This window comes from Pempheris klunzingeri, chromosome 15, assembly GCF_042242105.1.
Source record: "Pempheris klunzingeri isolate RE-2024b chromosome 15, fPemKlu1.hap1, whole genome shotgun sequence".
Classification (NCBI taxonomy): Eukaryota; Metazoa; Chordata; class Actinopteri; order Acropomatiformes; family Pempheridae; genus Pempheris; species Pempheris klunzingeri.
This window is the reverse complement of record NC_092026.1, coordinates 426,744-453,587: the sequence shown is the minus strand read 5'-3', so window position 1 is coordinate 453,587 and position 26,844 is coordinate 426,744. Positions and strand designations below refer to the sequence as shown.

Genomic DNA, 26,844 nt, shown 5'->3' with positions numbered 1-26,844 from the left:
GCCTTCATGGTCGTTACACAAACTCTGCTGAGGAGAAGTTTCGTCGTGTTTGCTCCTCTGAACACTGAGTTTGTGTTTTCTGTGGAGCGTCAGGGGGCATGAGGGGGCTTTAGGGGGCATGAGGGGGCTTTAGGGGGCTTTAGGGGGCATGAGGGGGCTTTAGGGGGCATGAGGGGGCTTGTGTTCATACTGAATAGTTCAGGTGTTTCGTAACGGACTGAGCAGGTCAGGGGTCAGAGGTCAGGGGTCAGGGGTCAGAGGTCAGGGGTCAGAGGTCAGGGGTCAGAGGTCAGGGGTCAGGGGAGCAGCAGGTCGTTCAGCTCAGGTAAAAAGGAAGTCGGTCAAAACCAGATGGTGTTGAAGTAACAGTCGAGGCCTGGGGGAGGCTGAGGGGGTCTAATCACCTGGACTAGAGCCGCAGGTCACATGGTACATTCAGTCTGAGGTAGTGATGTCACACTCTCCACCTGAGAAACTCTTCCTGTGTTTGTTCTCACTGATCGTCTCCACTCGCTTCTACTTTGACAGTTCTGATTATTGTTAAGCTGCTGAAACTCCCCTCTTTCTCCCCCATGATCCTCTCTGTCCTCATCCTGGTGTGTGAGTGACTGGTAGGTAGTAAAAGTGTTGGAACTGGTCCAGTAGATCACCTCAGCCAGCAGACACCAAACGGGATCCTTTGGGACAACTGCACCTGATCACAGTAGGTCCACTAAAAGAGCTTGTTTGATCCACTGCCAGGCTCAGAGTGTTATTCTAAGTGTGTGACAGCATCATGGAAAGGATCCCTACAGAGAGAGACCTGGAAGATCCTTTTGGTTTAACCACAAACAGCACACACACCAGACTACATTCACTAAAACAGGGATTTTAGAGCTGCTGCCTCCATCAGTCAGTGTGTTGGTGTTACAGATGTGTTGGATCCAAACTGACCATTTAAAACACCAAAGTCACACCAACACACTGACTGATGGAGGCAGCAGCAGAGCAGCAGCTCTAAAATCCCTGTTTTAGTGAATGTAGTCTGGTGTGTGTGCTGTTTGTGGTTAAACCAAAAGGATCTTCCAGGTCTCTCTCTGTAGGGATCCTTTCCATGATGCTGTCAGATTGAGGTCAGAGAAATTTTAAAACCCAAAATAATTAAAAATACAGGAGTTATCCTTTGAAAGCTGCCTGGGAAAGGGGAGGGTTGTGCCTCCTGAGCTTTGGAGGGCTTTTAGTGTGAAACATCTGTGAAACAGCTGCACACAGGAGAGACCAAAGTGGTGAGTGTGACACGACTCTGCTGTGGGAGTGAAGCTGAAACTGACTGTCTGAGGACGAGCGGGTGGACATGAGGGAAGAGCAACTGAGCTCCGCAGGTGGGGTTACAGGTGCAGTTACTCTTTAGATGAAGACCTTTTAAACTGGGACCTGTGGCCGCCCTGAACACCCAGAGGGTCCCTGATCTCGTCCTGGAGTTGCAGACAGCGTTCTTACAGGAAGCTAAAGGGTTGTGCTGTTATTATATTGCGAAGGATTTTCCTGCAGCCGTCGTCGTCTCTTTGGTTTCAAACCAAACTGTCCGACGCCCCCGCGGACGCCCTTCGGTCCAGCCAGGAAACGCCGTCAGACGTCGCCCACGTCGAAGGCCCTCATCAGCAGGTCCAGGTCCCCGATGCTGGCGGCCTGGAACAGCTCGGGTCGGTCCATCATGGAGATGGCGATCCGCAGGGCGGCCCAGATGTTTGCCGACATCTGCTGGTGGCTGCAGCGCTGACTCCGCCTCTGCTGGTTCAGAGCTGTCAGGAAGTTACTGACCGCCTCCCTGCAGGACCAGACCAGAACCACATGAGGTCTACGGTAACCTGAGTCATCTGTGCTACTGATCCGTTACCTGCTGCTCTTCAGGAATATTCTGATCTCCAGACGTATTCATGACGAACAGACTAATAAAGTTCATTTAAAACACCCATGACCAAATTTTTATATTTATTTCAATGTATTCCTGTTTTTTTATCACAATCAGTTTTCCTGTCTGTGGACAAATTATTATCTGGATTTATTTGGAATAAGAAAAATCCTCGAATCGCCAACATGGCGGATTATCTCTTCCAAATTGTAAAACGTAGTACTGGGGCTTATTGTGTTCATCTGATCCGTCTGTAAACACTGTATTCTGTGTATTTTCCAAATACTAATAAAAGACTTTGAACAAAACAACAACAACACTTCCATCCAGTGTGTAGTCAGGCCACAGGTGAGACCGTTACCTGTGAGCTCCCAGGTTGATGCAGCTGATTCCCAGGTTGTATCTGGACCGGATGAATCCAGGCTGCAGCTCCAGAGCTCTGGTGTACGCCTCCACCGCCTCCTCGCTGCGGTCGCCGTTTGCCAGCGTGGCGCCCAGACGGTTCCACAGCAGGTAGTCCTGCACAGACGGGAAGGTGGTTACGGACCGCGGCCAGGTGAGCCGCCGATCCCTCGGGGGCCATCAGACGAGCAGCTCGTTAAGGAGAAATGATCCAGAGCTGATGAGTGAATGAATAAAGAACCAACGTCTCCAGCAGCAACACCAGCGTTAGAAGCACCAGATCAGTCCGGACGTGTCTGAGTACAGCTGGAGGTTTGAACGGTCACATGACCAGCAAAGTACACAGTAAGATCTGTTACTGTTTTACCTGGAGAATATTTCACAGGGCTGGAGAGCAGACCAGTGTGTGTGTGTGTGTGTGTGTGTGTGTGTGTGTGTGTGTGTGTATGTGTGTGTGTGTGTGTATCTGTGTGTGTGTGTATCTGTGTGTGTGTGTGTGTGTATCTGTGTGTGTGTGTCTGTGTGTGTGTGTGTATATCTGTGTGTGTGTGTGTGTGTGTGTGTGTGTGTGTGTGTGTGTGTGTGTATCTGTGTGTGTGTGTCTGTGTGTGTGTGTGTATCTGTGTGTGTGTGTGTGTGTGTGTGTGTGTATCTGTGTGTGTGTGTGTGTGTGTCTGTGTGTGTGTGTGTATCTGTGTGTGTGTGTGTATCTGTGTGTGTGTGTGTGTGTGTGTGTATCTGTGTGTGTGTGTGTGTGTATCTGTGTGTGTGTGTCTGTGTGTCTGTGTGTGTGTGTATCTGTGTGTGTGTGTGTCTGTGTGTGTGTGTGTCTGTGTGTGTGTGTCTGTGTGTGTGTGTGTGTGTGTGTGTGTGTGTGTGTCTGTGTGTGTGTGTGTGTGTGTGTCTGTGTGTCTGTGTGTGTGTGTGTGTCTGTGTGTGTGTGTGTGTGTGTGTGTCTGTGTGTGTGTGTGTATCTGTGTGTGTGTGTGTGTGTGTGTATCTGTGTGTGTGTGTCTGTGTGTCTGTGTGTGTGTGTGTCTGTGTGTGTGTGTCTGTGTGTGTGTGTGTGTGTGTGTGTGTGTGTGTCTGTGTGTGTGTGTGTGTGTGTGTCTGTGTGTCTGTGTGTGTGTGTGTGTGTGTGTGTGTGTGTGTGTGTGTGTGTGTGTGTGTGTCTGTGTGTGTGTCTGTGTGTGTGTGTGTGTGTGTGTGTGTCTGTGTGTCTGTGTGTGTGTGTGTGTCTGTGTGTGTGTGTGTGTCTGTGTGTGTGTGTGTGTGTGTCTGTGTGTGTGTGTGTGTGTGTGTGTGTGTCTGTGTGTGTGTGTCTGTGTGTGTGTGTGTGTGTGTGTGTGTGTGTGTGTGTGTGTCTGTGTGTGTGTGTGTGTGTGTGTGTGTGTGTGTGTGTTACCTGCGGCCTGACAGCCAGCGCAGCGCTGAACGCCTCCACCGCTTTGCTGAAGTCTGAGCTGAGGTTGTAGAGAACACCCAGTCCGGTCTGCAGGTCCGGATCCACACAGTCCACATTCAGCAGGGCTGCAGCCTGGAAGAGACGCAGCACGGCCTGCACATCACTGCACACACACACACACACACACAGACACAGACACAGACACAGACACAGACACACACACACACACACACACACACACACACACACACACACTTCATACTGATGTTCACTAACGCGCTCCGTCACTTTAAAATAACTAAAATAAACTCTAGTTGGTTAAAAAGTGACCAGAAAAGCATCAACTACGACTCCCAGAGGTCACTGTTGTGAGAACCAATCAGAGACCAGCTCCAGGTAAGATGTTACAGCTCTGGCTGGAGTTGTCTCCATAGCAACGGCAGCCGAGACTCACAGGTACTGTATTCGGACCGACCTGATGGCGGTCCAGGTGTCTGCCGTACGTTTCCTACCTGGCCGGTGTGGAGGCGTGGGGGCCCCTGCGAGGCGTGGCCGGGGAGCCCTGTAGGGGGCTCTGGCGGTCCGGGACCAGGTGTTTGTATCGGGGGTTGTGGCTGATCCAGCGGCGCAGAGCATCGCAGGCGTCCCGCTGCACGCCACAGTTGGTGAAGCTGACGGCGAGCGCCATGAGAGCAGGTAGGTTGTTGGGGCGGAGCTCCAGACACCTGCAGCAGGTGATGCAAGTTAGCTTAGCAACAGCTAATGGCAGCTGAGCCCTGACGCTAATAAACAATGTTAAAAGGCGACAGAAGCTCAGATGTGGTTGGTGGTGTGCTCTCACTGTTTCTACTCTCACGTTTGATCAGCGCCTGAGAGTTCAAATGTTTCTATTTCAGCAACAAGTTTTCATGCTGCAGATCTGCTGATGTGATCCTGAAGTGTGTCCTCCATTTCCTGATCCAACCTCAGGAGGATCTCACTGCTGATTGGCTGACTGATTCCACCCGGGTGTCAGTAGCCAACACCACTATTTACCCCTGGGTTACCCCGGGGTGTTTTAACTGATTGTTTTAACCTAACTACCCTTTCACTGAAAACTGATCATAATAAAAGAACACTGAAATATAAAAGTTAAGTCACTCCACAAAGGAATGTTGCTCTCACACAGAATTTGAACCCTGTTCAGGGTGAAAGTCCTGGCTGGAGCATCAGTCTGTCATCAGTCTGTCTGCGCTTTAGAATGGACCACGCTAGCCTGCGTTAGCACCAGCATTAGCATGCGTTAGCACCAGTGTTAGCCTGCGTTAGCACCAGCGTTAGCATGTGTTAGCACCAGTGTTAGCCTGCGTTAGCACCAGCGTTAGCATGCGTTAGCACCAGTGTTAGCCTGCGTTAGCACCAGCGTTATCATGTGTTAGCACCAGTGTTAGCCTGCGTTAGCACCAGTGTTAGCCTGCGTTAGCACCAGCATTAGCATGCGTTAGCACCAGCGTTAGCACCAGCGTTAGCATGCGTTAGCACCAATGTTAGCCTGCGTTAGCACCAGCGTTAGCATGTGTTAGCACCAGCGTTAGCCTGCGTTAGCACCAGCGTTAGCATGTGTTAGCACCAGTGTTAGCCTGCGTTAGCACAGCTTTAATGTTAGAAAAGGTTCAGTATGAAGATTATTCTGACGGGTGGGAAATGAAAAACTTCGTTATCTGAACGTGATCTCAAACTGAAGCGAAGTCCAGCACGCCGTTCAGATCCACAGTTAAACTTTGGTTTGTTTCAGGCACAAATATCTGCAGGACAGAAGCAGCCTCCACTTTATTACTAGTTTACTAATTAAAATATGACAGCAGTACCAACATTAACACCGGTGTGTTTCGGTGATGTTGGTGTCTGAGTGGAGAAACAGGAAGTCTGACCTCTGCAGGGAGACGATGGCGGCCTGTTCGTTCTCGTTCTCAGCCTGAGTCATCCCCAGCAGCTGCCACGCCTGAGAACACATGAAGAAGAGTCGCTGCGTCAGTTCCCGCCGAGGAGAGCGAGCACCAAGTCAACTACGACTCCCAGGGTACATTTCACCAACAAACAGCCAATCACAGAGCATCATACTCTGCTGTTTCTAGACACCTGGTGTCGTGGTGTTTAGAGGGAAACCAACAGGTAGAACCCCGTTAGTCCGGAACAAAGAGGTGGAGAGAAAGTCATGACATCACTGTGTTTACTCAGTCATGGGGGGGGTCTCTGTCATTAGGAATTATTGTCATAAACTGCAGAGAAGTGACGTAGTAATAAACGACTGGTTTGCTGTAACACTTTGATCAGCTGACCGCTGAGATCATGTGACAGGATTCCAGGTTCAGCGTCACCTCAGAGTCCTGCGGGTCCTGTAAGATGGCGGCCTCCAGCAGCAGGACGGCGGCGTTCAGGTCTCCTTCCCGGGCTTTCTCCTGACCCTCGGCGAAGGCGTTGGGCCAGTCTTGGTACGGGTTGTTGGTGTTGAAGTAGTAACCCTGCACGAGACAGAAGTATAAAGCAGGAATCTGACCAAACCGTCCTAAATGTAAAAGTCTTGGTTACGACGCTGCATTAAATTCAGTTACTCTCTGCAGACTGTGATGTCTGCTTGCTCTGTCATGTGTCAGATTAATGGGTCAGTATTTCACTGAACACCAGGAGCAGAAAGCTCTGACAGCAGCCATATGTTCACTGAGCCACTCAAGGACAAAACCATCCTGCTGCCGCAGAGGTCACATGATCCAAAACACAGGTCACATGAGCCCTGAAATATGACTGCAGACACCCAGAGAAGACGCTGGAAGGTGGAAGTTGTCTGAGATCAGCAGGCAGACGGACCGTTTCCCACAGGAAGTCAGACACTCACTTCCTGTTAGATCACCTCCCGGCTGTTTGAGCATTGTTTAAATATCGTTTGTATATGTTAGACCAGTGGCCCGCCAGGTGTTATTGATTTTAAAAAAATGTTTAAAAATATATATAAAGTAATATAAAAGTAATTGGCCTGACTCAGGCCACTGGTAATGACTGACAGTGCGTCTATGTGCCGGGAAGCTGACCTCGCAGAGAGAGGCACCTGTTTACCAGCTCCTCCAAACCAGCCACCATCACTTCTTTAAAAACTTCTGCATCAGGGAATGGTTTGTTGTCCCAGGTGAGAACCCATGCTGCTTTAAGGGACGCACTTGTCACTTTTTGCTGACACTTGTTGCTGGGCGCATATCCAGCTGTTAGTGCGCTAAGGTTCTGCCTCTGTCTGGAGTGGATAAGCTTCTTTGAAGTTTCCGTGCTTCGTTTCGTGGTGCCTTCCGATATTATATTCCTTGCAAACTGCAACAACCTCATTGCAGATGAGACAGACTGGCTTGGAATTTATAAAATCAGGTAGGATGAATGCATACTTTTACCCACCTACCTACCTTCACTATCAACTTTTCTTTTCATTGCTTTTTTTTCTCAAAGATATTTTTATTGAATTTTTCCACAAATGTATGGTACAGATATAAAGTGATGACAGGAAGTTTGTCAAAAACATAGTCAACTCAAAGAAAGAAAGATAATCCTGTCTATGCTCAGTAGGGAGAGAGTAAAAACACAACACAGAACAAAAGAACCTTATTTAACCCCCCCCATCACTTCCAAGCCAGATTTTAACATAAAATAATCAACAGGACAAGTTCATCAATTGTGCTTAATTCCTGGAGATATACAGGTAACAGCTGGATGTCGGGTTCCAATCTAAGAAGGTAAAAAGTAAATAAGTAATAATAATAATAATAATAGTAAATAAATTAAATAGGGTGACTCTTTTCATTGCTTTTGACAGTGACATTTTTTCTTGCTAGCTAGCGATCTCTAGCTAATGTCTCACACAACGTTATCTCAGCATAACAACAATAACAGCATCAGGATGTCACATGAGAATAGGCTGCTTTACTAATGGATAGCCAAATAATTATGTCCTTAAAATGATTAAAACGTCAGTTAGGCTCAGAAGTGTTTATTACTTAAAATTGTAATTATTTAACCGTTAAGTCTTAAAGACAGCGTGTGTGAGTGATTAGAGACAGCAGCCTTATTATTATATTTCATAACGCAGCAGGAACAGGTAATAGCAGCCTGTAGCAAATTAATTCATTTTAAATAAATAACTTTATTAAATTACGTTGTTGTACAAGATAAAATAGTATAGATGAGAAAAAAAAAGTTTTTTTAGTAGGACAGACAGGTTTGCCTGTCGAAGATGTCACTTTGGCCCACCATTGCGTTGGCCCTAGGCCAGACAGAGTGGCCGACCCCTGTGTTAGACTGTGATCATCATGGCAAAGCTCCTGGTTCAACCTCTGTAACCTCCATTAGGTGGGCAGACAGACAAAAAACAACATATCTCAAAGCAGCACGGCAGAAGGACAAAGGCCTTGGAGTATTGATCAGTTCTCCTTCAGGCTGAATGTGATCTGGTCGGCTGATCTGTTTTCAACCACTGGTCCCTCCACACTGAGCCAGTCCTTCTGTTTGACTCTAATAATCTTATTCTATTAATAATCTAATCTTGACTACGTTATTCAGACTGTTTCTGTCTTTCACCGACAACCTGTTAAAGGGAAAGGTTCAAAGGAGCTCCACAGAAGAACGGAAACGTTACTCAAGATCGTATCTGAGCCATTGAAAGAATGAAGCTTCTGCCTTAAACGACTCGTTTGTCGATCAGTTGTGTGTGTTCACATCAGACTGGAGCTGTGGATCAAACAGAACCAACGACTGCTGCTCTGAAATCAGTGATGAACTCCTTGGATTGGACACGTTAAGATCTAAGACATGATCATCACGTTGTGCCACCGTCACCGGACACCAACTAGCCATCAGGACGAAACTAACCGCTGTATCAGGAGCAGTCGGGGGGATCGAACCGCCGACCTGGCGATTGGTGGACGACCACGGTTTTGTTCCTGTTGGGTCACGAAGGCACGTTTATGAGCAGATCCCATGAGCTGATGAGCTGGAGGGTCTGACAGGAAGGACTTCCTGCGGTGCCGCTCTTTGACTTGCTGTGTTTAAAGGGGGGGTCCAGTGACCTTTATGACTGTTGATGGTGTCGTTCTCTCCAACAGAACAGACCAGGATCGCTCACATTAACAAGAAAACAGTCGTTCCTGACTCAGACTGACTTCACCATGTGAGACAGTACATTCATCATCATTCACATCAGGAATCATCTCGGCTCACTAACACAATCCAGTTTTTCAAGTCTCTCCATGTCCTGGGTGTTATTCACAGCATCTATCCAGTCTGCTGGCGCCTGAGAATATCTGGAGAACATCTTTGTCTTTAGTCGGTTAATGAGCCGATTTATTCTCCTTCCAAAAAAATCCCAAAAAGTGTTCACCGGCCTCCAAATCCTCAAACCGTGTGATCCCTGACAGGAAATGAGGATCAATAAAACACGTGCAGAAGTTGAAGACGCGGCGTGTTTGATGTGTGAGCAGATGTTTGATAGCGTGTTGACATCGGAGCGGCTTCGCCTCCGTCACCGTGGTGATGTAACACCAGAGCGGAGGAGGGATTATTGATGGATTACTGATGCTTCGAGGCTGATCTCAGGTCAGGGGATTAAAACCACAGTAATGCTGCCAAACATCCATCTCAGCAATAATCTGTCATCATTAATGACAGCCTCTCTCAGGGAGAGGTGCATGCTGGGAAAACGCTTAACAAAAACTGTGGAGGTCACAGGAAGTGAAACGTTAAAGGGATGGGAGCTCCTGGGGGCGGGAGGAGGCAGCACAGGTGATGCAGTGTGTTTATTGTCATGAAACCTCTGGATTACTAATCAATCAAACTTTATTTAAACAGAACCTTTGAAACGACAGGAGACAGGAAGTGGAGACAATTTCAGCCCACTCGACAGCCGGTAGTGACACATCTGTGCTGATAGAGGATCTTTGGTCGGGCTGAGACTGACGGCGGCCTCCTGTTTAAAGGGTTGAGGGGTCACAGGTTACGGGGCTTTGTTAGTGGGACGGGTTTTGAACTCACCTTCTCCACAGGTGAGACGGAGGGCTGGATGGGCCCCTGACTCTCAGACTCTTCCAGCCAGTTCCTCCGGGCCAGTTCCTCCCACTCGGCCTGCATCTTATCCCAGAACTCGGTGTCCGACTGAAACACAGCCACAGAAACAAAGTCAGACTTCAGACCGCCCCCAAAACACTGGATCCTACCTTTCCCATAATGCACCTGCACAGTGACACATCCTTCAGCCCCCACCTTAATGACAGTGAACTTAATCAAATGCTTGATCTGGTCTGTCACTGGCTGTTTGTTACAGAAATGCACCCTGGGAGTCGTAGTTGACTTCCTAACACAGCTGTTCATGTTTCCTTTGGCGTTGTTCTCAAACACTGAACATGAATCAGGAGCTCAGAGCTCAGCTGTCTGATGATGGACGGAGAAACACTGGATCACGACTCAGAATGAGTCATGACACATGAAACACTCAGCAGGAGGAGCGCTCGGCGCCATCTTGACCTTTACTTCACCTCCTCTACGGTCAGAGCGATCCGGCTTTCAGCCCACTTTGTTTCCTGTTGTCAATAAAAGCCATTTTTCTAAAATCCTCCCTGCAGGTTTATTTGCACCAGAGCGTCTCGACACGAAGGAACAGGCAGACAGACAGACGCCATCTGAGCATCACATCTCCGGACAGTACGACTCAAAGACATCTGGGAGGATGTGTCCAGACCCCCCCAGGAGCCCCTGAAGTTCAGAAACATGCACCCCTGAACGATTTCCACACTGACTAATTCAGGCCCAAAGCTTGTTTTAAAGCCAACAAACAGACGTGAAAGAGGAGGAACGTCATGTGACTGCTCCTGAGTCTGGCTTTAGGACGGAGTTCAATAAGAAGGTTAGCACTAGCATTAGCTTCAGTTAACACAGGCATTAGCCCCAGTTAGCCCAGGCATTAGCCCCAGTTAGCCCAGGCATTAGCTTCAGTTAACACAGGCATTAGCCCCAGTTAGCCCAGGCATTAGCCCCAGTTAAGACAAACATTAGCCCCAGTTAGCCCAGGCATTAGCCCCAGTTAAGACAAACATTAGCCCCAGTTAGCCCAGGCATTAGCTTCAGTTAACACAGGCATTAGCCCCAGTTAGCCCAGGCATTAGCTTCAGTTAACACAGGCATTAGCCCCAGTTAGCCCAGGCATTAGCCCCAGTTAAGACAAACATTAGCCCCAGTTAGCCCAGCCATTAGCCCCAGTTAAGACAAACATTAGCACCAGTTAGCACAGACATTAGCACCAGTTAGCACAGGCATTAGCACCTGCTCTCCCATCATTGTGTTTACTTAAGCGAGTAACATGAGGTGAATATTCACTTCATGTTTACTTCAAGAAGAGAATCTGATCTGAGACCAGCTGTTACTCACAGAACGACACCTTGAATTCTGGGTTTACAACGTATGGAAGCCAATAAGGGTCATTAATACACTGACGCCACAGTGAAGCTACATGCTACCTGTCACAAGCACAAACCGTGTTAATGCCTGAGCTGAGCAGCCAATCAGCGCGTTGTTCACTGACAAGTTGGTAGGATTTCATTGGCCGTATGAAGTGATCACTGATCAGTACTGATCACAGTAACTGATCACAGTGTGACGTTACTCTCAAAGGAAGGATTTCATCGTACCGGCATCGTCTGAAACGAGGCCGTTTCCTCAGGACCAGTGCAGCGGTTAGCATGCTAGCATGAAATAGAAACGTTAAGGGCTCATTATTAGGGCCCGAGCACCAAGCGGTGCGAGGACCCTATTGAAATGCGAGCATGAAAAACATGCAAGGGAGGAAACATGCCAGTACCCAAGAACCAAGAGGTGTACGGACCCCATAGGCCCGGAGCAGGAAGGGGTTGAAAAAGTACATGAAATGCAACCAGGGGGACGAAAGCATAATTGAAATGCAAGGAATTCTTCTTCTTCTTATTCTTCATCTTCTCCTTTTCCCCAATGAATTGCATTTTTGGGGGCCTGAACATGCACGAAAACTCATGAAAGTTTGCACAAAATTCAGTCGTGGTGAAAATTTTTGTATTTCATAGGTTTCGCAAATGGGCGTGGCAAAATGGCTCTGTAGCGCCACCTAAACTCAGCCCCGGAACTGCGTTTTATGTACATGTACGAAATTCGGTGGGTTCATGTATCTCTTCAAGACAGACAAAAAAGTCTCTTGGAGTGATGACCTCAACCAAACAGGAAGTCATATTGGATTTTTCACGCATTTTTGGCGATTTACAGGGGACGTAAATGAATGAACTAGTCCGAGGGGGTTGAAGCGATCGACTTCAAACTTGGTCAGCTGGTAGAGAAGGCATCAACGATGAAAAGTTATTAAAGGTCTCTACAGATTTGGAACGGTTTGGGCGTGACGAGCTGTCAAAGTTCAGTGTCTCGCCATGACTCACCATCAAACAGGAAGTTGTTAATAACTTGACTGTACGTGATCCAATCAGCACCAATCTTGACATGTCTGATGAGAGTCCCGCCCTGAACACGTCTACATGTCAATATTCATTCACAGTCATAGCGCCACCTAGTGGCAAGAGGAAGTGCTATGTTTTACATTATGATGGCTCAAGACCAGCCAGTTGATCAGATCCACTTCAAATTTGGTCAGGAAAACCTCAAGACGTTGATGTTCGTCTGTAGTGAAAACTGTGTGCCTCCGTCAAAAGCTGTTGCCGTGACGACGCGGCCATTTTCGATAATGCATTTTCCTTCGCCATGAGCATTAAAAATGCTGTAACTCCACTATACAAGATCCTATCTTCACCAAATTTATACCGTTTGATGACTGTCCAGCTCTGAAGACATGTACATGCCAATTTTTAACAATAGTCATAGCGCCACCTAGTGGCGGGAGGAAGTGCATGGTTTTTTCTCGAACGTCTCTCTCTCTCAGGAGATTAATCACAGATATTGATAATTTGATCAGTGGAGAGAAGAGGGTCTGCTGAACACGTACATGTAGAATTGCGCCAGCTGGTGGAAACAGGAAGTAACACCTCCGTGCCAATAATCATTTGATTTGCATGAAATGTTCACAGTGTAGTCAACACTTCATATACTGGAATACAGGATGTGATTAGTGACTGTTCTCTAGCGCCACATAGGGGACACAGGAAGTGACATGTAACTCCTTCATGCACTGTCCAAAATACATGAAAATTCTGAATCGCATGGAAGGGTCAGAGTCCAGCAACAGGACGAAGCCACCGCACACCCCGACATGCAGGAAGGTGCGAGGGCCCTCCAACGCTGCTTGCAGCTTTAATTCTGGTTTAGTGTTCCTCTGTAAAGCCCCAAATATATATGAATAATATCCTAAACGACGGCTCGACTGACGGCCTGAGCCAAACAGACGTGTGGCCTCTGTGTGTCTGAGGATTAAAACACCTGCAGCTAAATTCAGAGTCTGTCCGCTGTGATCAGAAGAGCTTTTAATCAGCGGCTCGTCAATCAGAGAGACGCCGGTTCACTGAGTCGAGATGACGGGATTGAAGAGCAGAACATCACGAACGCATCAACACGAGAGCTTCAAATTAAATATCTGACAGAGAAAATCTGCACTTTAATCACCGAGCTGTTAGTTCAGCCGTCCTCCTTCAGACAAACGCTCCCGAACACACCATCACCACCATCTTCACCTTCACAGGAGCCGTCCCCCCCAGTCACAGTTCACCTGCTTCACCAAACCGCCCTCCCTCAGGTGAGAGCCGCCCTCCACCCTCCTACACTGTAACTGACCCCCCCTGCTGAGTCACTCTGGTGACGGGAAGGACAGAGCGAACCTCAGACGGCAGCTCGCTGACCAGATCGCTTTCAGAGGATCAGCTGACATCTGATACGAACACATCCGACCACACGGAGAGCTGCCGCCTCAGCAGGGCGCCGCCGGGCACACGGAGTACTGCTGAAGGTGGAATACACACTGTACGCACTGTACGCAGTACTGCTGAAGGTAGAATACACACTGTACGCACTGTACGCAGTATTGCTGAAGGTAGAATACACACTGTACGCACTGTACGCAGTACTGCTGAAGGTAGAATACACACTGTACGCACTGTACGCAGTACTGCTGAAGGTGGAATACACACTGTACGCACTGTACGCAGTACTGCTGAAGGTAGAATACACACTGTAGGCAGTACTACTGAAGGTAGAATACATACTGTACGCACTGTACGCGGTATTACTGAAGGTAGAATACACACTGTACGCACTGTACGCAGTACTACTGAAGGTAGAATACACACTGTACGCAGTACTACTGAAGGTAGAATACACACTGTACACACTGTACGCAGTATTACTGAAGGTAGAATACACACTGTACGCAGTACTACTGAAGGTAGAATACACACTGTACGCACCGAACGCAGTACTACTGAAGGTAGAATACATACTGTACGCACTGTACGCAGTATTACTGAAGGTAGAATACACACTATACGCAGTACTACTGAAGGTAGAATACATACTGTACGCACTGTACGCAGTATTACTGAAGGTAGAATAAACACTGTACGCACTGTACGCAGTATTACTGAAGGTAGAATACACACTGTACGCACCGAACGCAGTACTACTGAAGGTAGAATACATACTGTACGCACTGTACGCAGTATTACTGAAGGTAGAATACACACTGTACGCAGTACTACTGAAGGTAGAATACATACTGTATGCACTGTACGCAGTACTACTGAAGGTAGAATACACACTGTACGCACTGTATGCAGTACTACTGAAGGTAGAATACACACTGTACGCAGTACTACTGAAGGTAGAATACATACTGTACGCACTGTACGCGGTATTACTGAAGGTAGAATACACACTGTACGCACTGTACGCAGTACTACTGAAGGTAGAATACACACTGTACGCAGTACTACTGAAGGTAGAATACACACTGTACACACTGTACGCAGTATTACTGAAGGTAGAATACACACTGTACGCAGTACTACTGAAGGTAGAATACACACTGTACGCACCGAACGCAGTACTACTGAAGGTAGAATACATACTGTACGCACTGTACGCAGTATTACTGAAGGTAGAATACACACTATACGCAGTACTACTGAAGGTAGAATACATACTGTACGCACTGTACGCAGTATTACTGAAGGTAGAATAAACACTGTACGCACTGTACGCAGTATTACTGAAGGTAGAATACACACTGTACGCACCGAACGCAGTACTACTGAAGGTAGAATACATACTGTACGCACTGTACGCAGTATTACTGAAGGTAGAATACACACTGTACGCAGTACTACTGAAGGTAGAATACATACTGTATGCACTGTACGCAGTACTACTGAAGGTAGAATACACACTGTACGCACTGTATGCAGTACTACTGAAGGTAGAATACACACTGTACGCAGTACTACTGAAGGTAGAATACACACTGAAGGTAGAATACACCCTGTACGCAGTATTAATACACACTGTACGCAGTATCACTGAATACAGAGCAGGGCTTCCTGGAGAGAGGACATCTCATCAGTGTGTTCGTACCTCGACAGCAGCCTTCGCTCTGACAAACTCGTCCTCCAGAGACTCGTTTCTGGCCAGCAGGGAACGAGTCCGTCTGCGCTGCCTGGACGCCCCACAGTCCTGGAAACACACACACACACACACACACAGCTACAGTAAAGTCAAACCAACAGACACCAGAACACTTGAGAACAAAGTCAAAGTTGAGAGACATTAAAACACCTGAACTGACCACCAGCTGTGAGTGTCTGCAGGGAGCGTCCCATTATCCCACGCTCCCTGAACACAGCGCTGTGAGCTGTCTCTACTCTACTCAGTAGAAATATCAGCAGTAGTACTGTAGTACTGTATTACTGCAGTACTGTAGTACTGTATTATTGCAGTACTGTAGTACTGTAGTACTGTATTAGTGCAGTACTGTATTACTGTAGTACTGTATTACTGCAGTACTGTAGTACTGTATTAGTGCAGTACTGTAGTACTACAGTACTGCAGTACTGTAGTACTGTATTAGTGCAGTACTGTAGTACTACAGTACTGCAGTACTGTAGTACTGTATTAGTGCAGTACAGCAGCTGACCTGAGCTGAGGAGATGAAGTCGAGATCATCGAAGCTGTGGATGTCGAAGCAGTTCTTCATCAGAGGATCAGTTTTAAACTCAGCAGACCTGCAGGAACAAACCACCACCCAGAGAGAGAAGTGTTACAGCTGTGCTAGCGCCCCCTGGAGGCTGCAGACAGATTCCTGATGAGGGCGCGATAATGTCTAAACTCACACAAAAAGCAAAAGCTTTACATAAAGTGGGCTCTCTCTCGCCACCAGACTCCATTGACAGAAACAGTGATTTTACGTCCCAGAAGCACAGGAGCTGCTGGTCCACTGCTGCCTGGACCGGTCAGATAGTTTGTGTTATTGTGTGACTTTGGTGTTTTAAAGGGTTCGTTCAGATCCAAACTAACTAGCTAGTCCATTGACCGAAGCAGCTGCAGACCAGCGAGCTCGCCATGTTCTGTGAGGAAAAATACTGTTTTTGTCAGTGGAGTCTGGTGAGAGAGAAAACAGCTGCTTCCCGTCAGAAGCAGTTAAATACTCCTAAAGTGATGTTGGGTTTCTTAGCTGGGTCTTTTTTTATGAAGCTGTAACCCGTTTGCCCCCGTCCACAGGAGTACTACTGTCTGACTGCCCCTTTAAGACTGGGGCGCCGTCCATATTTACCACAGCAGTTCGCTGGAGGAGTGGTGGGACGTGCATCTCTTCTCGTATCTCCTCCTGCGTCCTCCGTCCTCCACGTCCAGGTTCACCTCGTCCCATTTGTCCAGAGGAGACGACAGACTGACTGCGAACACGCCAACAACATACAACACTCTGTCATCGGCGAGTCTCTACGAGGGAAAAACTACAAGATGGGACACGGGTTGTTTACGAAAGGCTACGAGTGTCTGACTTTCAGTGTAAAAGCACACGGAAGTGAAACAGGAAGTGGACTCTTCATCGCAGTAAAAGCTCAGATTAAAGTCGACCTCCAGCTGCTTCTGACTCACAGCTGACTGAGTGCGAAGCTTTTAACCAGATGAACAAAGAGGAGAAGCAGCTGATCAGTACCGTATTGATCAGTACTGGGGGGGATCAGGAGGTAACCAGTGAGAGCGGAAACCAAACAAATACTCATCAAATATTCACCTGGAAAGCAACTGGTCACAGAACCTGTGACGGGGTCGAGGCAGACCAGGCTGTGAGTAAATCCAGTGTGAACCACCTGATGCTTCCTGACTGCACACAGGTAGATCACCAGCAGGTGTTTGGGCCTCACCTGTGTGTGTGTGTGTTTGCAGTACCTGAGTCCAGTGAGATCCTCTCGGGGGTTCTGGGACTGGCAGGCAGGTGTTCCGCCTCCACCTGGATCAGCTCCGTCTCCTCAGGTCTGGTCCGCCGTCGGGGGCTCCTGGAGCTGCCCTTCCTCCTCAGAGGGCTCCTCCTCTGGTCCTTGTTACTGCTGCTGCCCCCGCTGCTGCCCCCGTTACTGCCCCCGTTACTGCCCCCGTTGCTGCCCCTGCTGCTGCTCTCCCCCGGCTCACTGAGGTCCACCAGGTCCAGAGCTGTGGACAGGACTGCAGGACGGAGGGGAAAAGTCAACGAGTGAAGGACCAGACCCCCCAGGACCCTGGTGCACCTGACACATTAGATGTGATTAACAGATGGGGGGGGGTGTTAATTAATGGCTGGTGAACCTGCTGAGTCTGAGGTGGCAGATGGGCAGAGAGCAGGAAGGAGGACAACCAAGGACACAAAGTTAGAGAAGGACGGGGGGGCAGAGAGGGGGAGGAGAGGAGAGGAGGAGAGGGGGAGGGAGGAGAGGAGAGGAGGAGAGGAGAGGAGGAGAGGGGGAGGGAGGAGAGGGGGAGGGAGGAGAGGAGGAGAGGATGATGAAGGTGTGGATGTTGAAGGAGAGGATGATGAAGGAGAGGATGTTGAAGGAGAGGATGATGAAGGTGAGGATGATGAAGGTGAGGATGATGAAGGTGAGGATGATGAAGGTGGCCTGATGGTGGCGCTACAGGACGTCTCTGTCTGCTGGTGTGACACTGATGAGGATCCCTGCTGAGCTGGGGGGGTAATTAGCGGGGTGTACCTGCTGTGTTGGAGGTGAGGGGTCGGCTGGGCGCGTCGCTCCGGCTCTCCGACAGGAAGTCATCGATGGAGGGACTCAGCAGGGGTCGACTCTCCTGCTGCTCCCGGACCAGCTGGAAACCAAAACCACCACAGACCAGAGTCAGAGACCAGAGACCAGAGACCGTCAGAGACCAGAGTCAGAGCTGTTTGCCCCAGGCTACGTGAGCTGTTATCCCAAAGCTAATGGAGCTGTTAGCCCCAGGCTACGTGAGCTGTTATCCCAAAGCTAATGGAGCTGTTAGCCCCAGGCTACGTGAGCTGTTAGCCCCAGGCTAATGGAGCTGTTAGCCCCAGGCTATGTGAGCTGTTAGCCCCAGGCTAATGGAGCTGTTAGCCCCAGGCTATGTGAGCTGTTAGCCCCAAGCTAATGGAGCTGTTAGCCCCAGGCTAATGGAGCTGTTAACCCCAAGCTAATGGAGCAGTTAGCCCCAGGCTAATGGAGCAGTTAGCCCCAAGCTAATGGAGCAGTTAGCCCCAGGCTAATGGAGCAGTTAGCACCAGGCTAATGGAGCTGTTAACCCCAAGCTAATGGAGCTGTTAGCCCCAGGCTAATGGAGCTGTTAGCCCCAGGCTAATGGCGCTGTTAGCCCCAGGCTAATGGAGCTGTTAGCCCCAGGCTAATGGCGCTGTTAGCCCCAAGCTAATGGAGCTGTTAGCCCCAGGCTAATGGAGGCCCAGTCTAGAAAGTTCACATTAAAGTTTCATGTTCCAACAGACATTTAACCAGAGATGGTGGAGTCAGTGTGATCGTACAGCACTGACAGAGTGTGTGTGTGAGAGTGTGTGTGTGAGTGTGTGTGTGTGTGTGTGTGTGTGTGTGTGTGTGTGTGAGTGTGTGTGTGTGTGTGTGTGTGTGTGTGTGTGTGAGAGTGTGTGAGAGAGTCCAGGACTGACAGCATGAAGTTCGGCCCTAAACGGTCCCAGAGGCTGAACACTGTGTACAGAGGCTGTCGTCCATCTCTGCTGTTTACTGAAGGAAACCAAAGGCAGAAATAAGGGGGGGGGGCATGCAGACGTCATGTTGTGGAGGGATGGTGATGAGATAACTGGCCCAGATGGGATGAAACGTTTCCAAATGAGTCCCGAACTGTCTCTTTGTCTGTTTTTAAAGCTTAAAGGACTCAGTGACACAAATTAAATCCATTCCTGAACGCAGCTGCTGCCTTCACTGACGCCACCTCTCTACAGGTCTGCTGACGGGACACTCGGCTCCCCGGAGTCCAGCTGTCCGTCCAGCACTTCAGCACCTTAATGCTCCTCACCTTCATGTGACCGACAGACACCACCGACGGTCAAAGCTCCTCTGGCCTCTCGGATGATGACAGGACTCGTCCCAGTGAAACACTGACTGAACTTTTCTTCAGGGTTAATGATTCTATATTTAATCACCAGCTTCACACCAAAGATCAACACAAAACACTGACCTAAAAGTTATGTTGATGAGTGAGACTTATTTCTCTGTCAGAGCGTCGTCCGTAGCAACAGTCTGTTATACAGGAGGAACAGACTGTAGAGCGACCAATCAGAATCAAGTATTGAACAATGACGTGTAATAAATTCATATTACGTCATGTGGTCTGAGTGAATACTGGATTCTGATTGGCTGCTGGGTGTCCATCAGAAAGTAGTTCCAACCGTCACCGTCTGAATTAAAGCTCTGGCTGTAGTAACCATAGCAACAGGAACGCAGTCACAGCCTCCGTTTACAGCGCGTCGCTACGCCTCACCAAGCTAACGTTAGCTTGTTTCCATCAGTGAGCGGAACGCCACAAGCTGCAGGAAGTAGACTGATCCCCTCTGACCTCACTGACACTTTGGGTCACATGATCACTCTCTGATCACGTCTCTGAACAGTTCACTCATCAATGATCCCGTTCACTGGGAGAGTCTGTGATCTGGAGCTTTAGTCTGAGATCCTGAAGAACTCAGGAGATCATCTCACATTCAGCTGGTTAGCTGCTGCTGATGGTGTTCAACATGCCGTGACGTTACATCTACTGTTCGTCAACCGTACGCACCGTTATTACGTTGGATCGTACCAGCATAACGTCGGCTTTGTGGCCAGCGTAACGTCGGCTTTGTGGCCAGCGTAACGTTAACTTTGTGACCAGCGTAACGTTGGCTTTGTGACCAGCGTAACGTTAACTTTGTGACCAGCGTAACGTCGGCTTTGTGACCAGCGTAACGTTAACTTTGTGGCCAGCGTAACATCGGCTTTGTGGCCAGCGTAACGTTAACTTTGTGACCAGCGTAACGTTAGCTTTGTGGCCAGCGTAACGTCGGCTTTGTGACCAGCGTAACGTTAACTTTGTGGCCAGCGTAACATCGGCTTTGTGGCCAGCGTAACGTTAACTTTGTGGCCAGCGTAACGTTAACTTTGTGGCCAGCGTAACGTCGGCTTTGTGACCAGCGTAACGTTAACTTTGTGGCCAGCGTAACATCGGCTTTGTGGCCAGCGTAACGTTAACTTTGTGGCCAGCGTAACGTTAACTTTGTGGCCAGCGTAACGTTAACTTTGTGACCAGCGTAACGTCGGCTTTGTGACCAGCGTAACGTTAACTTTGTGGCCAGCGTAACATCGGCTTTGTGGCCAGCGTAACGTTAACTTTGTGGCCAGCGTAACGTTAACTTTGTGGCCAGCGTAACGTCGGCTTTGTGACCAGCGTAACGTTAACTTTGTGACCAGCGTAACGTTAGCTTTGTGGCCAGCGTAACGTTAACTTTGTGACCAGCGTAACGTTAACTTTGTGACCAGCGTAACGTTAACTTTGTGGCCAGCGTAACGTCGGCTTTGTGACCAGCGTAACGTTAACTTTGTGGCCAGCGTAACGTTAACTTTGTGGCCAGCGTAACGTTAACTTTGTGGCCAGCGTAACGTCGGCTTTGTGACCAGCGTAACGTTAACTTTGTGGCCAGCGTAACGTCAGCTTTGTGGCCAGCGTAACGTTAACTTTGTGACCAGCGTAACGTTAACTTTGTGGCCAGCGTAACGTTAACTTTGTGACCAGCGTAACGTCAACTTTGTGGCCAGCGTAACGTTAGCTTTGTGACCAGCGTAACGTCAACTTTGTGGCCAGCGTAACGTTAGCTTTGTGACCAGCGTAACGTTAACTTTGTGGCCAGCGTAACGTTAACTTTGTGGCCAGCGTAACGTCGGCTTTGTGGCCAGCGTAACGTTAACTTTGTGACCAGCCTAACGTTAACTTTGTGGCCAGCGTAACGTTAACTTTGTGGCCAGCCTACCGTCGGCTTTGTGACCAGCCTAACGTCGGCTTTGTGGCCAGCCTAACGTCGACTTTGTGGCCAGCGCAACGTTAACTTTGTGACCAGCCTAACGCTAACTTTGTGACCAGCCTAACGTTAACTTTGTGACCAGCCTAACGTCGACTTTGTGGCCAGCGCAACGTTAACTTTGTGACCAGCCTAACGTTAACTTTGTGGCCAGCGCAACGCTAACTTTGTGACCAGCGTAACGTTAACTTTGTGACCAGCCTAACGTCAACTTTGTGACCAGCGTAACGTTAACTTTGTGACCAGCCTAACGTTAACTTTGTGACCAGCCTAACGTTAACTTTGTGACCAGCCTAACGTTAACTTTGTGGCCAGCGTAACGTTAACTTTGTGACCAGCGTAACGTCGGCTTTGTGGCCAGCGTAACGTTAACTTTGTGACCAGCGTAACGTTAACTTTGTGACCAGCGTAACGTTAACTTTGTGACCAGCCTAACGTTAACTTTGTGACCAGCGTAACGTTAACTTTGTGACCAGCGTAACGTCGGCTTTGTGGCCAGCGTAACGTTAACTTTGTGACCAGCCTAACGTCGGCTTTGTGACCAGCGTAACGTTAACTTTGTGACCAGCGTAACGTTAACTTTGTGGCCAGCGTAACGTCGGCTTTGTGACCAGCGTAACGTTAACTTTGTGACCAGCGTAACGTTAACTTTGTGGCCAGCGTAACGTCGGCTTTGTGACCAGCGTAACGTTAACTTTGTGACCAGCGTAACGTTAACTTTGTGGCCAGCCTAACGTCGGCTTTGTGGCCAGCGTAACGTTAACTTTGTGGCTAGCGTAACGTTAACTTTGTGGCCAGCGTAACGTTAACTTTGTGACCAGCGTAACGTTAGCTTTGTGGCCAGCGTAACGTTAACTTTGTGACCAGCGTAACGTTAACTTTGTGACCAGCGTAACGTTAACTTTGTGGCCAGCGTAACGTCGGCTTTGTGACCAGCGTAACGTTAACTTTGTGGCCAGCGTAACGTTAACTTTGTGGCCAGCGTAACGTTAACTTTGTGGCCAGCGTAACGTCGGCTTTGTGACCAGCGTAACGTTAACTTTGTGGCCAGCGTAACGTTAACTTTGTGACCAGCGTAACGTTAACTTTGTGGCCAGCGTAACGTTAACTTTGTGACCAGCGTAACGTTAACTTTGTGGCCAGCGTAACGTTAGCTTTGTGACCAGCGTAACGTCAACTTTGTGGCCAGCGTAACGTTAGCTTTGTGACCAGCGTAACGTCAACTTTGTGGCCAGCGTAACGTTAGCTTTGTGACCAGCGTAACGTTAGCTTTGTGACCAGCGTAACGTTAACTTTGTGGCCAGCGTAACGTCGGCTTTGTGGCCAGCGTAACGTTAACTTTGTGACCAGCCTAACGTTAACTTTGTGGCCAGCGTAACGTTAACTTTGTGGCCAGCCTACCGTCGGCTTTGTGACCAGCCTAACGTCGGCTTTGTGGCCAGCCTAACGTCGACTTTGTGGCCAGCGCAACGTTAACTTTGTGACCAGCCTAACGTTAACTTTGTGACCAGCCTAACGTCGACTTTGTGGCCAGCGCAACGTTAACTTTGTGACCAGCCTAACGCTAACTTTGTGACCAGCGTAACGTTAACTTTGTGACCAGCCTAACGTCAACTTTGTGACCAGCGTAACGTTAACTTTGTGACCAGCCTAACGTTAACTTTGTGACCAGCCTAACGTTAACTTTGTGGCCAGCGTAACGTTAACTTTGTGACCAGCGTAACGTTAACTTTGTGACCAGCGTAACGTCGGCTTTGTGGCCAGCGTAACGTTAACTTTGTGACCAGCGTAACGTTAACTTTGTGACCAGCGTAACGTTAACTTTGTGGCCAGCGTAACGTTAACTTTGTGACCAGCCTAACGTTAACTTTGTGACCAGCGTAACGTTAACTTTGTGACCAGCGTAACGTCGGCTTTGTGGCCAGCGTAACGTTAACTTTGTGACCAGCGTAACGTCGGCTTTGTGGCCAGCGTAACGTTAACTTTGTGACCAGCGTAACGTTAACTTTGTGACCAGCGTAACGTTAACTTTGTGACCAGCGTAACGTTAACTTTGTGACCAGCGTAACGTTAACTTTGTGACCAGCGTAACGTTAACTTTGTGGCCAGCGTAACGTTAACTTTGTGACCAGCCTAACGTCGGCTTTGTGGCCAGCGTAACGTTAACTTTGTGGCCAGCGTAACGTTAACTTTGTGACCAGCCTAACGTCGGCTTTGTGACCAGCGTAACGTTAACTTTGTGACCAGCGTAACGTTAACTTTGTGACCAGCGTAACGTTGGCTTTGTGACCAGCGTAACGTTAACTTTGTGACCAGCGTAACGTTAACTTTGTGACCAGCGTAACGTTGGCTTTGTGACCAGCGTAACGTTAACTTTGTGACCAGCGTAACGTTAACTTTGTGACCAGCGTAACGTCGGCTTTGTGACCAGCGTAACGTTAACTTTGTGACCAGCGTAACGTCGGCTTTGTGACCAGCGTAATGTTAACTTTGTGACCAGCCTAACGTCGGCTTTGTGGCCAGCGTAACGTTAACTTTGTGGCCAGCGTAACGTTAACTTTGTGACCAGCCTAACGTCGGCTTTGTGACCAGCGTAACGTTAACTTTGTGACCAGCGTAACGTTAACTTTGTGACCAGCGTAACGTTGGCTTTGTGACCAGCGTAACGTTAACTTTGTGACCAGCGTAACGTTGGCTTTGTGACCAGCGTAACGTTAACTTTGTGACCAGCGTAACGTTGGCTTTGTGACCAGCGTAACGTTAACTTTGTGACCAGCGTAACGTTAACTTTGTGACCAGCGTAACGTTGGCTTTGTGACCAGCGTAACGTTAACTTTGTGACCAGCGTAACGTTAACTTTGTGACCAGCGTAACGTCGGCTTTGTGACCAGCGTAACGTTAACTTTGTGACCAGCGTAACGTCGGCTTTGTGACCAGCGTAACGTTAACTTTGTGACCAGCGTAACGTTAACTTTGTGGCCAGCCTAACGTCGGCTTTGTGGCCAGCGTAACGTTAACTTTGTGGCTAGCGTAACGTTAACTTTGTGACCAGCGTAACGTTAACTTTGTGACCAGCGTAACGTTAACTTTGTGACCAGCCTAACGTCGGCTTTGTGACCAGCGTAACGTTAACTTTGTGACCAGCGTAACGTTAACTTTGTGGCCAGCCTAACGTCGGCTTTGTGGCCAGCGTAACGTTAACTTTGTGGCTAGCGTAACGTTAACTTTGTGGCTAGCGTAACGTTAACTTTGTGACCAGCGTAACGTCGGCTTTGTGGCCAGCGTAACGTTAACTTTGTGGCCAGCGTAACGTTAACTTTGTGGCCAGCGTAACGTTAACTTTGTGACCAGCGTAACGTTAACTTTGTGGCCAGCGTAACTCTACGCACCGCTTTTCTTCTTTCACGTGAGCAAACAGCTTCAGCGCCACGATGACACAGACGGATCTACAGAAGCATTCAGACGCCACAACGTTTATTTCCAGCAGTTTTCTGTACAATTAATTTCCCAAAATGTCCCAAAGTCCCTTTAAGATGACACACGGCTGCGGGGTTACTAACGGGATTCTGGGAAACGTAGGACAAAGTACAACCTTTAATGCACTGCTTCAGTCTGAGGCCTCATTTAACCTGATGCAGCTGTGTGTCTGAGTGTGAGTGTCTGGTTTCCTAATCCTAATCCACAGCGTGTATGTCCACATGGCCGCTGGAATATGGTGTATTTAATCCTGTGAAAAAGCACAGCCGCTCTACTGTTCACCATCAGTTCTTCCTGCTTCGTACAAACGACCCGTGAGCTGAGCCGCCATCCCATAACAACACGACCACACGCGGGGTCACGTCTGCTGCGGCCTTCGCTTCTTCTAAATGCACTGAATCTGTGCTGACAGCGGCTTCCTGCCTGGACGACGTCCAAACTGAACAACATGGATGTGTTGAAGCCCCCCCCCCCCACCTCCTTTGTTTCTTCTTCTGTGGTACCTACTATAAATCCTCTTGGTAATCCACATAGCTGTTTTCAGAGTGAGGGCTGCTCGCTCACAGGATGTGGAACATGGAGGTTCTGTTGGCTGGTCAGAATAAACCAACCCCCCCGAAGGTCTTCAGGCTTTGAGGCCAGTCTGCCACAGTGGCCAAACCGTGACGCTGAGCCCCAAAAGACTTTTAGTGAAAGAGGCGCCTGTAATTAAGAGGACAAATGATTTGTTTCATCCATTCAGTCCGGAAACATTTGGAAAGTCTGGAGATGCCGACAATTAAATCATTTTATCCCCATTCAGGTTAGCACAGGGCTAACAGGAAGTTAGCACAGGATAACAGGAAGTTAGATGCTAGTCCTCCAGGCTCTGTGGCACAACGATGAGGAAGATCCTGGTACTTTCATACCTGGGAGGTGGAACTTCTTTGGCTTCATGCTCCACTGAGCAAAAGCGCAGACGAACGTCTGGAGCTTCCAGTTTTGTATCCAGGTCTCTGTAGACGTCCGTGGAATAAACAGAGGTCGACCTTCAACAGACCAGGACGTAAAGTCGGACGGTTAAAATAAGAGCGAGTGCAGACGGGAGGTGAGACAACACGTCTTCATCACTGCTGTCTGCTGACGTCCTGCTTCCTGTTTCTGTGACTCACTGAATCTTTGGTCTCTGAATGAAAGAGTTTGTTCTGAGCTGCTCTTTATGGAAACAGTATGAGAGAAACACTGCTGTGACCTGGAGCTGGAGAGAGAAACACTGCTGTGACCTGGAGCTGGAGAGAGAAACACTGACTGATTGATTGTTTGATTGATTGATTGATTGATTGATGGTCTTCTCAGTCCTGGGGGGCTGAAGGTGAGTGGATGCTGTGAAAGCTCAGACACCTGGAGGACGTGGTGCTGCCGAGGTAAACGATGACGGGAACACTGGTTCACTGGTGCCTTTGGGTGTTAACGTGGTTCTGAGCGTGCACGCTGCTGCTCCAGCCTTTTATTTGATGCTGACCTGTATTCTATTGTTTCTCTTTGGGTTTTCTGGAGGAGTTCTATCGCTCTGATGGCACGGTGAGACAGAACGGTTACTCTGAGGTGGTTTATGGGTTCAAGTCTGTCTCAGAAGTCTTAAATCCTACTGACGGTTTATGAAGTACTGAACTGCCGTTTTCAAGCCTCCAGTTTGGCTGCATGGGCGCCGCCATCTTGGTTTTCTGGAGCCACGAAGACGTCCTCTGATTGGTCAGGTTTAGAGCTGAAATGGGACCGTAACTTACTAACTGAACATCCTGCTGTGTTGAGGACTGTAAACTAGCCACAGTAACGTGTTTCTACCTGTGTTCTACTGTGGTTAAATGTCCTTTTATCGTGTGCTAAATAGATAACGGCACCTTCAGATGCTCATCGGCTGACTGACCAGTTTCAAATATCATCAGAATCCACACTTTTCCTCAGAGAAACATGAAGCTTCAAGCAAACAAGCAAAGAAACAACAACAAAAGAGAGCAGAAAGAAAAAGGAACCTCTGAGCAGGTAACACACAAGCGTGGTCGTCATGCCAACCTTGGTTGTCACGGTGAGGAGGGGGTTTCCTTCTGAGGACGCCTTTCTACCAGGAAGCTCCTTCAGCACCATGGCAACGAC

At 48.6% G+C, this 26,844-nt stretch overlaps 1 protein-coding gene across 1 annotated transcript; it reads right to left on the bottom strand.

Annotated features, from left to right (window-relative positions):
* Positions 1 to 1,569: 1,569 nt before the first annotated feature.
* On the bottom strand, positions 1,570 to 26,844 carry pex5lb (peroxisomal biogenesis factor 5-like b). The gene is made up of 13 exons (XM_070844960.1): positions 26,764 to 26,844; positions 17,903 to 18,014; positions 17,109 to 17,381; positions 16,489 to 16,609; positions 15,853 to 15,940; positions 15,294 to 15,392; positions 9,741 to 9,860; positions 6,056 to 6,199; positions 5,609 to 5,679; positions 4,211 to 4,423; positions 3,699 to 3,861; positions 2,253 to 2,410; positions 1,570 to 1,807 (listed from the first exon to the last, which is right to left on the bottom strand). Exons 1-13 carry the CDS (start codon positions 26,833 to 26,835, stop codon positions 1,609 to 1,611), a joined length of 1,833 nt encoding a protein of 610 aa, XP_070701061.1. The 5' UTR covers positions 26,836 to 26,844; the 3' UTR covers positions 1,570 to 1,608.

Excerpts from the sequence above, each read along its gene's own strand:
- pex5lb (XM_070844960.1), bottom strand. The coding sequence starts at position 26,835 with ATGGTGCTGAAGGAGCTTCCTGGTAGAAAGGCGTCCTCAGAAGGAAAC. Across the intron at positions 17,382-17,902 it reads CCTCACCTCCAACACAGCAG|TCCTGTCCACAGCTCTGGAC; the intron begins GTACACCCCGCT and ends TCCGTCCTGCAG. Across the intron at positions 5,680-6,055 it reads AGGACCCGCAGGACTCTGAG|GCGTGGCAGCTGCTGGGGAT; the intron begins GTGACGCTGAAC and ends ATGTGTTCTCAG.